General features: G+C 50.1%; 6 protein-coding genes across 6 annotated transcripts; 2 read left to right on the top strand and 4 right to left on the bottom strand.

Moving 5' to 3' along the window:
- The first annotated feature begins 284 nt into the window (after positions 1-284).
- On the top strand, positions 285-1755 carry B0J16DRAFT_326007 (uncharacterized protein). The gene is made up of 3 exons (XM_046125951.1): positions 285-768; positions 822-963; positions 1015-1755. Exons 1-3 carry the CDS (start codon positions 710-712, stop codon positions 1663-1665), a joined length of 852 nt encoding a protein of 283 aa, XP_045988101.1. The 5' UTR covers positions 285-709; the 3' UTR covers positions 1666-1755.
- A 20-nt stretch (positions 1756-1775) lies between these two features.
- Positions 1776-3947, bottom strand: B0J16DRAFT_359264 (isocitrate lyase). Its single transcript, XM_046129646.1, has 2 exons — positions 3304-3947; positions 1776-3256 (listed from the first exon to the last, which is right to left on the bottom strand). Exons 1-2 carry the CDS (start codon positions 3707-3709, stop codon positions 1863-1865), a joined length of 1800 nt encoding a protein of 599 aa, XP_045988100.1. The 5' UTR covers positions 3710-3947; the 3' UTR covers positions 1776-1862.
- Positions 3948-4581: 634 nt separating this feature from the next.
- B0J16DRAFT_277272 (citrate synthase-like protein) lies at positions 4582-6335 on the top strand. Its single transcript, XM_046123800.1, has 3 exons — positions 4582-4768; positions 4820-5694; positions 5742-6335. Exons 1-3 carry the CDS (start codon positions 4718-4720, stop codon positions 6235-6237), a joined length of 1422 nt encoding a protein of 473 aa, XP_045988099.1. The 5' UTR covers positions 4582-4717; the 3' UTR covers positions 6238-6335.
- B0J16DRAFT_326001 (acyl-CoA N-acyltransferase) lies at positions 6311-7337 on the bottom strand. Its single transcript, XM_046125950.1, has one exon. It carries the CDS (start codon positions 7014-7016, stop codon positions 6435-6437), a length of 582 nt encoding a protein of 193 aa, XP_045988098.1. The 5' UTR covers positions 7017-7337; the 3' UTR covers positions 6311-6434.
- Positions 7338-7753: 416 nt separating this feature from the next.
- On the bottom strand, positions 7754-9213 carry B0J16DRAFT_871 (concanavalin A-like lectin/glucanase domain-containing protein). Its single transcript, XM_046134610.1, has 3 exons — positions 8324-9213; positions 8146-8272; positions 7754-8095 (listed from the first exon to the last, which is right to left on the bottom strand). The coding sequence occupies exons 1-3, from the start codon at positions 8988-8990 to the stop codon at positions 7783-7785; spliced, it is 1107 nt and encodes a 368-aa protein (XP_045988097.1). The 5' UTR covers positions 8991-9213; the 3' UTR covers positions 7754-7782.
- Positions 9214-9699: 486 nt separating this feature from the next.
- On the bottom strand, positions 9700-11087 carry B0J16DRAFT_325997 (uncharacterized protein). Its single transcript, XM_046125949.1, has 3 exons — positions 10908-11087; positions 10377-10819; positions 9700-10313 (listed from the first exon to the last, which is right to left on the bottom strand). The coding sequence occupies exons 1-3, from the start codon at positions 11053-11055 to the stop codon at positions 10098-10100; spliced, it is 807 nt and encodes a 268-aa protein (XP_045988096.1). The 5' UTR covers positions 11056-11087; the 3' UTR covers positions 9700-10097.
- Between the last annotated feature and the right edge of the window lie 1135 nt (positions 11088-12222).

Raw genomic sequence — 12222 nt, 5'->3', positions numbered from 1 at the left:
ATGACCTCGTGACCATAGCCGACATCGCTTCTGACAGGGGTGCTGCATGGCTCAGCTGCAAGCCTTGAGATCTGACGTCCGAAACGGGACCCTGAATCTGACTACTTTCCAGGATATCGATAACAGATATTGAGACTGTCGGTAGTTGGACCGATGATCTTGGCTGGATTGATACATTGTGCATGTTATCGTGATGACCGAAGACGACCAAGTGTCACACAATAACAGAGGCCATGAGCAGACAATACATTAGGTACCTACCTACTATATCCGTAGCGATAAAGCTGATATCCATTCAAATAACCACCCCGCCAACGATAAGCTCCATCTCACGATAGAACGATCCATACAGTTTCTAGACCCATCAACTACTGTATTCTCTTTAATAATAGCCGCGATGACAGCCAACTAGAGCCGCCTACCGCCCCCTCCAAAACAATTCCAGCACCCGTACTACCGCCGTTGTCGGAAATGGACCCATGACATGACCCGTTAGCTCTACCGCCTTCCATCACTCTCTCGCGAGTCAAGTTCAAGTCTAATCTTATCGGAGCTTCGAGAACGTCTGAAGATAAGAAAGCTTAAGACCCCTCCTTCACCGCGTTCGCACCTCCTTCCATCTTTCTGTATCTTCATCTTCATACACACTTGATACCCAGAACTTGTTCAATTCTCTTCTTTCTCTTCAGTCACATACACATCAATCACAATGTCTGCTCCTCGTGGTCGTCTTGCGGGCAAGAATGCCGTCATCACCGGCGCTGGCGGGTAAGTCCATCACGCCTCCCCAAAAAGTTCTTGCGCCATACTGACAATCCCAGTGGTATCGGTCTCGAGACCTCTATCCTCTTCGCCAAGGAGGGCGCTTCAATCCTCATGTCCGACATCTCCCAGCCTGCTCTTGAGAAGGCCGCCGCAAAGGTCAAGCAGCTCGTCCCCGATGCTCCCCGCGTCGAGATCCTGGTACGCCACATTCCTTTCCCTACACCGATCGCAATACTGACTTTGTAACAGAAAGTCGATGTCTCCAAAGAATCAGAGGTTCAGGCCATGATCGAGTCGCTCGACTCCTGGGGCGGTATTGACGTTCTTTTCAACAACGCCGGTATCATGCACGCTCAGGATGACGACGCTGTCAACACCCCCGAGAACATCTGGGATCTCACCCAGAACATCAACGTCAAGGGAGTCTGGTTCGGCTGCAAGCACGCCGTTCTTTCTCTTCGCCGTCACAAGAAGTCCAAGGCTTCCATTATCAACACCGCCTCCGTCGTCGCTCTCGTCGGTGCTGCTACACCTCAGCTTGCCTACACTGCCAGCAAGGGCGCTGTCCTTGCTCTGACTCGTGAGCTCGCCATGGTTCACGCCCGCGAGGGTTACCGCTTCAACAACTTGTGCCCTGCGCCTTTGAACACTCCTCTTCTTCAGGACTGGCTTGGTGATGACCAGGCCAAGCGACACCGTCGTGAGGTCCACTTCCCCATGGGACGATTCGGTGAGGCTATCGAGCAGGCTCACGCTGTTGTTTTCCTGGCTAGTGACGAGTCGAGCTTCGTCAACGGTCACGATTTCGCTGTTGATGGTGGTATGACCAAGGGTTATGTCACTGCTGAGGGACCTGCAGCGCCTGCCCCTCAGAACAACGCCAGCAAGGACTCATTGTAAGGAATAGAATGTAAGAGGAGGATATGATATCTGTAGTAACGATTAGTATGAACCATAATGAAAGAAATTGTCACATCACAAACAGTTCACAAGTGCGAGGATGTAACCTGGCTGAATGTAATAAATGTATTCGTAAGGTATTGACATACAACAAAGATACCCAAACTCCAGTACATGCTTTTCCTTCTCTTGCCACTCTAGTGGAACTGTCCCTCTGTGTTACCCTCACCCATACTCTTACTGCTCGAGCTTCCACTCTGGATAGCACCCAAGATGCCATCAATGTAACTCGCGCCACTCCACTTCTGATGCGTCAAAACATCACACTTCAAATCCTTCTCCCGACGCTGCACAATATCAACATAAGCCTTCATACCATCCTTCTTGAACTCGCGCGACAGCTCAGTAGTGATAGTAGCATTGGAATGCAGACCCGCAAGGGAAATAAGCTGCAGTACGAAACCCTCGCGCGCAAGGTCCCAGATGAATGACTTGAGAGTCTCGTCTGTGAAACCGTGCGCCATCCAGTTGAATGAGGGCGAGAGGTTGTACACGAGACCCTTGCCGGGGTAAACTTCGCGGACGGCGCGGCCTAGCTTGGAAGCCACTTCGACGTTGGGGTCGCCTGTCTCGACCCAGAGGAGATCCGCGTAGGGGCCGAATGCGAGAGCGCGCTTGGTAGCCGCTTGCATACCTGCGCGGTAATGGTAGAAGCCTTCGCGGGTGCGGGGAACGTCCCAGTTGAAGTAGACGGGTGTCTTAGTGTACTTGCTTGCGAGACCGCGACGGCGGGAGATGCCCATGTCATGGTCCTTTTCGGTCTCGGCAAGGTACTCGTCGATCTTGGCTTGGTCAACACCTTCCTTCTTCATGTGCGCGACGGCAGCTTCGTCAAAGGTAACGAGTTTGGTGTTCTTCACCCATTGAGCCTCGAAAGCATCGATTTCAGCACCTGCAGCACCCTTGGCCTCCATAGCCTGGATGGTTTCGGCGAGGGGTTCGATGGAGGAGTCTGCGACACCGAGAATGAACTCGTGATCGCGCACGTCAATGGCTGAGGAGAGAAGTTTGCCAGACTCGGAGTCTGTTCGGGCAATAACGAGGTTCTCACAGCCCATGACATCCCACTGGAAGCGCGTGGCGACGAGACGGTTGATGTGCTCCCCGATAGGAACGAGGACCTTGCCAGCGAGATGGCCGCACTTCTTTCCACCATGAAGCTGATCCTCAAAGTGAACAGCCGCAGCACCGTTCTCGGCAAACAGCTTAGCAAGCTTAAGAACAGCAGACAGACCACCATGACCAGTATCACCATCTGCGATGATGGGGCGGAGGTAATCAACATATGGAGTCTTTGTTCGCTCATCAGCGCTCATCTTGCGACGAAGATCCCACTGCTTTCGATCGTGCATGTTCTGCGCCTTTGCCAGACGCTGAACCTGGTTGGGAACGGTGTTGTATGGGTAGTCGCCGAAGTCGGGGGAGACCTCATTGGTAGAGGTAAGGAGGGACGAGCAAGCCCAGCCTGAGATGTACAGGACTTCTTGGTGAGGAGCTTGCTGGGTCATCTGAACGGGGTCAATTGCGCCCACTGGAGGTCGTTAGTCGGGTATATCGGGAACGGATCGGAAGACGTACTTGTATGGATAGGTTCACCCTTAGCTTCACGCTCACGAATCAGATTGAACAGCTTCTGCGCCATGACAGAGCTAGGATACTGAACTTTCTGCGTTCCACGTTTGGTCGCAACATCCTCAGCACTATACGGCCTCTTGATGCCGGCATATCTTGGCGAAGCCCACCACGCCTCGATTTCCTTGACGGTAGCTTCGTACAGCTTATCTTCTGCCTCACCAGGCTTTTGCGACTCTGGGAGGAGTTGGAAAGCGTCGGCGGGCTGTGTCGCGTGGGTGCTGAGGGAGGACATTCTTGCGACGGACGTGGAGGATATGGTGCGGATGGCGAGAAGAGGTGCGCAGCTTCTGGGTTTGGCAGCAGCTGAGATTAAGCGCTGGGAAGCCCTTGGGGATAATCTGCGCAACATTTTGAGTGATGTTTTGGTTGTTGAGGGAAGAGGGATGGTTGTGAAGAGCTGGAGAGGATATGGGTGGAGTGGGTTGTGGATGAATAATAAAGTCGAGCAGTCCGGATATTAATCTGCAGCCCGTGATAGCTCCAGATCAACCAGCGTCAGATATACACACCAACAAAGAATAACAAATAATGTATTGTTAATTTCCAAAAGGGAAATATGCGACCTTGTAATGTTAAATGACCATTGCCATCTCATCTATATCTATCTTGTAGGTGGTTCAAGCTTCACTCGATCACCGACCCCAACTTCGGTAACCGAGCAATCAACATTATTCTTTCCATTAGTAAAACCCTACGGTATTTCAGGGGACTTGACAAAAACACTTACAAATTGGGGGTTCAGCAGTCAACGTATTCATGTCAGCAAAGACCTTGGTTAAAGAGAAGCATTACCGAAGGAATTGGCCAATGGTAGAGCTCGTACGGTAAAGACGTGAGATGCTGATTGGCTGAGATGAAGCGTTTGAGCCGTGGAAGTAAGTGGGCGGTTCATGGCGGGTTTCCTCGGTTGTGAACGCAATAACCGTCGAGTCCTTGTACCTGTGCAACTGTAGGTAGGTGTTGAAAGAAGTATCGTTGTTGATTATATGATGATTCTGTATATCCATCCTTTGAACCTCGAGTTTAATAGTAATTGTATACCTGATGTCTTGTACCATTATACTGTAAACCACCGGCTATCATGTCTTCTCCGCACTTAATACTGCGTCATTCTGTCTATTATCCCAACCCCGCATGACAAAATAAACCAGCAGACACTAAGAGACAACAGCTGTTCTTGTCCCCCCGCTCCCCCGGCTGTTACCCCAGATTGCTCGGGCCCCCACCTGCCGCTTCTACTCGTTTACAACAGGGAAGCCGCGGCCCAGCTCACCCATTATCTTACTCGACTTCCCTTTATCTTTTATTGTTCTTCTTCTTGCTTCATTCCTCTCTATACTCTCATACACATATCACAATGGCTCTCAACTTGACGACGTCTTCTCGCCGGGCTTTTGGCTCGCTCAAGGTATGTCACTTACATGTGATACTCAACGCTGTAAACTTACACTGCACGTAGCCCCTCACTCGTGCCGCTTTTGTGGGAGCTCGCGGTTATGCTACTGCTGAGCCTGACTTGAAGGCCACTCTCCGCGAGGCTATTCCTGCCAAGCGAGAGCTCCTCAAGAAGGTCAAGGCTCACTCTAACAAGGTCCTTGGCGAGGTCAAGGTTGAGAACACTCTTGGTGGTATGCGAGGTCTCAAGGCCATGGTCTGGGAGGGTTCCGTGCTTGATGCCAACGAGGGTATCCGATTCCACGGCCGAACTATCAAGGACTGCCAAAAGGAGCTTCCCAAGGGAAAGACTGGCACAGAGATGCTTCCTGAGGCTATGTTCTGGCTTCTCCTCACTGGCCAGGTTCCTTCAGTCAACCAGGTCCGCGGCTTCTCGCGCGAGCTCGCTGAGAAGGCTCAGATTCCTGAGTTTGTCAACAAGATGCTCGATGACTTCCCCAAGGACCTTCACCCCATGACCCAATTCGCCATGGCCGTGTCTGCTCTGAACTACGAGTCCAAGTTCGCCAAGGCCTATGAGCAGGGTCTTAACAAGGCTGACTACTGGGAGCCTACCTTTGACGATTGTATCTCTCTCCTGGCTAAGCTTCCTACCATTGCTGCCAAGATCTACCAGAACTCTTACCGTGGTGGTGGTGCTCTTCCTGCTGAGGTTGATCTTGAGCAGGATTGGTCTTACAACTTTGCTGCCATGCTTGGAAAGGGCGGTAAGGAGAATGAGAACTTTCAGGATCTCCTCCGTCTTTACCTTGCTCTCCACGGTGACCATGAGGGTGGTAACGTCTCTGCTCACGCCACTCACTTGGTTGGCAGCGCTCTGTCCGATCCTTTCCTGTCGTACAGTGCTGGTCTCCAGGGTCTCGCTGGTCCTCTTCACGGGTAAGTCTGTCGCTTTGTATCAACGAATTGACACTAACAAATTGCAGTCTCGCCGCCCAGGAGGTCCTTCGATGGATTATCCAGATGAAGGAGGCCATTCCTTCCAACTACACCGAGCAGGATGTCAACGACTACCTCTGGTCCACCCTCAACTCCGGCCGTGTCGTCCCCGGTTACGGCCACGCCGTTCTCCGCAAGCCCGATCCTCGATTCGAGGCTCTCATGGACTACGCCGCTGCTCGTCCCGAGATCGCCAACGACCCTGTCTTCCAGCTCGTCGAGAAGAACAGCCGTATCGCCCCCGAGGTTCTCAAGAAGCACGGCAAGACCAAGAACCCCTACCCCAACGTCGACAGCAGCTCCGGTGTTCTATTCCACCACTATGGCTTCCACGAGACTCTTTACTACACTGCCACATTCGGTGTGTCGCGTGGTCTCGGTCCTCTTGCTCAATTGATCTGGGATCGTGCTCTGGGTCTGCCCATTGAGCGACCCAAGAGTATCAACCTCGAGGGCATTCTTAAGCAGGTTGAGGGTCAATAGAAAGCTGAAGATACCCAGTTCAAAAGTTGTGAGCGATCAGTAAGGTTTTGGATGTATATAATGAGGAGATAGCCTATGATTGACGATTTTCTTTTTGAGTAATGATTGTGCACTATGTGTATGCTGATGAATTCTTGATCTTTAATGCATCTAAGTCTAGACCTCTATTCTTATGCTCTCCTCACTCATGACCACCTTTACAGCACCTTCTCGAAATGATCAAAGTACAAATCATCCCTCAAAGCCTTCCCATTGTAAAGCTCCGCATAAGGGAAAGGACTCTTCTCACCAGTACGAGAATACCCTCGTCTGATATACCAAGCAATCAACTCCTCCCTCGTCCAAATAACACACATAGTCATAATCTTAGTTCCCCACTCCCTCCTCGCATGCTCCTCAGCCTTTTGCAGCACCTGTCTTCCAATTCCGCCGGCCTGTAACTTTGGTGATACAGCAAATAGGCCAAAGTATGCGCGCTCATCATCCTTTCGTACGATTTCGCAGCATGCGACGAGGCCTGAAGGGTTGGTCTCAGATTCGGATTCTGGTGTTGATGTGCCTGTGGATGATGCGCTTGTTGAGTTGAATGCTAGAAGAACTAGGCCTGAGGGGTCGGTGATCTTTGCGTGGAGTGCCTCGGGGGATATGCGCTCGTCGGCGAGGAGGTCGGCTTCTGTTGTCCAGCCTGCGCGGGAGGAGGTGCCGCGGTAGGCTGAAACTATGAGGGAGAGGAGAGGGGGGATGTCGAGTGGTGTTGCTTGTCTGAAGGTGAGAGACATTTTGAGTTGTTGTAAGTGAGGTTGGCCTCGGTTGGGATGTGAGCGAGATTGATGTCCAAGAGGCGAGGTGAGTGAGTCGTTTATTTGAGTTATGAGGTGCAATTGACACTCCAATCAAGTTATGTCAGTTCAAGTGAGTTGAGATGAATTGGTACCCAAACTGGGAGACAAGCTAGCTTTTATAGAAAAGAAGGACAAGATCTGATAAAGTATTAGAGTATTTAAACAATTAAGCTCCGATTTAGGAGACCGTTTTTTTCTCAACTGTCAAATGCGCATGCGCTCTGGAAGTGGCATTTTTGGAGATGCGACCGTATAGATTTAACAAAATGGGACTAGAGTGGGATCGTGGATGGAGAGGTCCACAGATTACCTGTTTTGTTAATTTTAAACGATGGCTTCATATCCGAGTTCAACATGATCACTGTTGCTTATGAGATCAGGAAAGTTCTAGACTGTGATGCAGATGTCGCAAAGCGTAATGAAGCCATGTTTTGTAAGCAGCTACGACTTACACGAGGTATTGCAGGTAGAAGACAAAGTTACAATGCATCTCAATTGATCAAAAACAACGCCAGGCCTGCTAAGGAAAGTAGGTATCTAAAACAGTATGTGTATAACTTCGATATGTGTATAGGTATATGGATATTTGTCATGCACACTCCAAAAATGCCAATTAAAGAGAAAAAATGTCTAAGAAATTTCTGAGATATAATAAAATGGAAAAGCACACGAGTTTCTAGAAAAAAGGGAGAAAAGATGTGGTTTAAGACGCCTGGGCTGGCACCTTGGAGTACTTGGCAGCGCTGTACTCAAAGCCTTGGTTGGCTGTGTCCTCGCCGGCTTTGTAGGACATGAGATCCTGATCAGAGTTCTCGGCAGCGGCCTTCTTGGCCTCGCTGGCTCCGGCGGCGCGCTGGCGCCAGAAGAAGAAGCCCAGAGCTCCGATGCCGATGGCTGCGGCACCGATACCGCCGGCGTAGATGCCGGTTTTTGCGCCAGTGGGGAGAGCTTCCCATTTCTCGGATGTGGTCTTCTCGGGGACCTTGTGGAGAGCCTCGAAGGCGGTTGAGTTACCCCTGTTTTTTGTCAGTCAAGAGTTGACGCATGTCAGTGACGGGGAGCTTACTTGACGATCTCGATGGACTCCCAGCTGCCGGTATTGTCGCCGTAGACGTACTCCTTTCCTGTGCTGTAGTCCTCGACGGTGACGTCCTTGACGTGCATGGTGTAAGGACCCTTGCTGTAGTCGGTATCTACACATTATTAGCACAATCCAAACTCGTCAGTTTCATTTCAAAACTTACCACCACCAGCCCACTGTCGTGTTCCCTCGGGCATTCTAGGATCACCAGCGGCCCAGATTCCAATGGAGAGTCTCATGGGTGTCTGAGGGTAGCTGTCCGGATCATCCTTTGCAGTAACCGTTCGCACATTCTCTCCGTTGATGTACCACTTGAGCTCGTCCTTGGTCCACGTCGTCGTGTAGTTGACATAGTCCTCCTGCATACCGCCCTCAACAAAATGCCATCCTCCCTTGGTGAAATCCTCAACACCCTTTCCGTAGTAGTTTGTCGTAGCATGGGTGTCGTTATAGCCGAGAATCTCCCAGTCAACCTCATCAAGATCGTCGCTCAGCCACATCATGGAGCTGACGATGCCCGCTCCGGGAGCAGCCTTCATGTGAAGCTCTGTGCGGCCGAAGAAGAAGTAGAACTGTGTGCGCAGAGTAGGTGAGTCGCCCTGCTTGGCGACGGTGAAGGTGGCGCCGAGCTCCTCGTCGTAGGTCACGCGGCCGACATGGCCGTCCCAGAAGTCGCTTGAGGGAGTGTCGTTGAATGCCCAGGTGTGGGTTGTTCCCCAGGCTGGGTTGGGCTTGCAGTCGGTCTCGTTGAGAGGGTTGCAGTCGGAGGTTGTTTGAGCAGCGGCGAGGCCAAAGATGGCAGCCACCGGGAGGATATAACGTGAAAGCATTTTGTCGGGTGTGAATTCTTCTCTTCTACTCTATACAATGCAAAGAACAAAAAACAATTGGCGTTGAGTCGATGAATTGACTGGTCTTTTTGTCGCGATCAAGGAGTGACTGGGCGATGAAACGAATGAAACACCCAAGGATCGAGAACAAAAAATGAAATGACTCAAGAAAAAGACAGAGAAAAAGAGAAACCTTTTCTTTCGATTTACTCGGATGAACAAGAGTAAAAAGAGAAAAAGAGAGGAAAGAGAAGGAATAAAATGAAACGATATTAGTTAGAGGAAAAGGAGAGTGCCGAGCGCCCCAGATACCCACTTACAGATACTCAGGGGAGAGGTCATCGCCAAGATCCCCCAAAATGGACGGATTCAGGCCACTAAGAGCTCAGCGAATGGATCACGCTTTTTTTCTTCTTTACTGCCAAGGAACAATGGCCAGGGGAGGGTCACTTCTCTTGAGACGCGCCAAGGAGCTGGGCGGGAACAGCTCTTGTTAGCGGAAGGAGACATATTTCGCTAAAAGCTTGATGGATAATGGAAATTGGAACTGGGGGGTTTACGGTCTAGCCTCTCCGGAGGATAACATCTCTGTTTCTCTCCACTTGTGTACTCTTGGCTTTTACTGGGCAGGGTAGAGAAAGAATTGGCATCATTTGAATAGCAGGGCCTGGAAAGTGCATTTCTTTTCCAGAATCAATTCTTTTGGGACAGTAAGATTGTTGTTGCTAATTCTGTCCATCAATGGAACCCTGGAGATAAGTCGTCGGGACTAGTGGCGAGTAGATCGACAGGGGAAAAGGAGCTATTTAGCGCTTGTGAAATGCAAGATCCAGTGCTGTCAAAGCAGTTTGCATTATTAATGAGCATGCACTTGAAGCAGAATACTGGCAGTCCGGAATAAGTATGGCCTGATATAAACTCTTAGCATAAGCTCTCAGCTGTTTCTCCCCAGTTTCGGATACATTAAATCCTTGACCCTGGAATATGCATTGCACAGCGATTAGGTTTGCTTAGTTCAAACAAAAGATAAGAAGACGGGGGGATTCATAAATCATATCCTTGGCTATTATGACAATAACGGGATGGACAAGAAAAGCACAGCCACGCTTAGCCTTGCGCTTGGAGCTGGGCCCTCTTGTTCTTAGTTCCTTGGACAATCGCGTCCTCGTCGTAGATCTCAAGCACGCTGGCATTCTTGCTAATAGCCTGCGCCCACTTGTAAAAGTTGGGGGTCTCTTTCTCGAGGCGGGAGGAGAGATTGGTCGGGATGAGGCCGTGCTTGGAGAGGGACAATGCTCGAATGACGAACGGGGCAGTGAGGACCTGTCATTTGTTAATTGATGCCTGTGCTTTAGAAGAATATTTGAGGAGGTTTAGAGTACTCACCTCGGCAAAGGTGAGCTTATCGCTCCCACCAAAAAACGGCGCAGCGGTCTTGAGAAGCGGCTCAACTTCCTTGACGATACCAGCGATAGCATCATCAACAGCAGCTTCCCTCTCCTCATCCGTTATCGGGCGGTAGATAGCCTTGCTGAGATGGGCCTGGACCTTGCTGGAGTAAGTATCAGCAAAGAAGCTGATCCTGGCTCTGATCAACGCCCCATCGCGGTCCGAGGACGCAGGGAGCAGAGAATTGGGGTAGGCATCGACGAGAAACTGCGAGACGATGGCTGATTCAGTGATGATCTCGCCGTTGTGGATTATCGTAGGCACAAGACCGCGAGGGTTGATGGCTAGATACTCTGGCGAACGAGGAGTGTTGAGATCGATGATTTCTTGCTTGAATGGGAGGCCTAGTTCGGTGAGGGTAATGTGTGCCCTGTGCGCGACTGGGGAGATGATTAGTTGAGTACCGAATCATTACGCCAAGTCACCGTAGATTGTATATATAGATTGATAGGCAGTGTAATATCTTACAAGGGCACTTGTGGTTGGTGTAGAGGGTGATGTCTGCTTGTGGTTGAGAGCCCATCTTGGCGGCGGTAGAATTGTTGATGTGACGATGAAGTTGTAAAAGACCAAGACCCGGACTTTTGGGAAAACTGGAGCGGAGAAGAAGAGCCATGTTATGGTTCCATATTCCACTCTAAATAGTAGGTAGGAAAACATGCATTATTAATTCACCCATCGCATCATTCATTCAGTCCATTCCGTGCGACTCGGCTTTGTGTTACCCCCGAAGCGCGAGAATGATTGCGTCATTTCGGGTGTTCTTAGAGAAAGTTTAGCAATGTTTGTATCCTATTGTGTGACCTGAATGCCTTGAGCCAGAAAATGTAAATGGATAGTGAGGCTCTTGGAAATGTGATATTTTTAGATCTTGATATAATTTCCGAAATGAGTAATTGGCATTGGGAGATTATTCTGTTAAGCTTCTGACGTGAGACGGGATTTGGAACTGTGCTGCGCTAGAGAGCTTTAGGGTGGGTTGAGTGAATGATTGAGAGACATTCTAATGACGACCCTGAATACTGAGTTGGTCATTGTCGCTGGATTTAGAATAGTATTTTGATCTTTATCTCAGTCCTTAATTACTGGAGATGATATTCGTTATCTCGCTGGGTCTCTCGCACGTGTCGGTAACGAGGATCGACGGATTGTCGGATTCGCGGTGGAGACGAGTTGGCCTCCATCGCGACGACTTCAACAGGAGTATCAGTCACGCATACCACACTGAGCTACCTTTGCATCGAGATAGGTCGTTTGGTTGAGAGCACATAGTGCAAGGGATATTACTACGGACAGCATGGTATCTCTTTGCGAGTTCCGTAACTACAAGTCAAGGTGAACAGTATGCCCAACCTCTGTCTTCCATCCGAGGGACGACATATCCATAGGCGAAATCGGCTATACAGGACATGAGCCGCTCGCTGCCTAGTAGTTGAGTGACTCGAAGAATGCAGAGCACAATTGTGGCATTTAATTTGGCTTGATATCCATGGACTGGTCAGGGAAAGCTGGGAAACCGCCTATGAGGGCTGCTCTTTCCACATTCGACAGACAGGCCAGTCACTCGAGGCAGGTACACCTTTCCTGAAGACTTCCCCAGTTGAACTACCCTAAGGTGAAGCTCGAATATTCAATTCAGATAATGTCCATGTTTTCATTCTGTTATCCGCATAATGGAAGGTTGACAATGCTGGCAATGCTTTCAAACCGCACCAGCTTCAGGATGGGGTCAGAGGTGACGGTAATGATAATTCAGCATCTAGACTATGGGTGAGCACTGCCA

The sequence above is a fragment of the Fusarium flagelliforme genome, assembly GCF_020744385.1.
Source record: "Fusarium flagelliforme strain FIESC 12 MPI-CAGE-AA-0113 chromosome Unknown B0J16scaffold_1, whole genome shotgun sequence".
NCBI classification, from domain to species: Eukaryota; Fungi; Ascomycota; class Sordariomycetes; order Hypocreales; family Nectriaceae; genus Fusarium; species Fusarium flagelliforme.
Note: the sequence above shows the minus strand (reverse complement) of the source record. Positions and strands in the feature narration are given on the sequence as shown.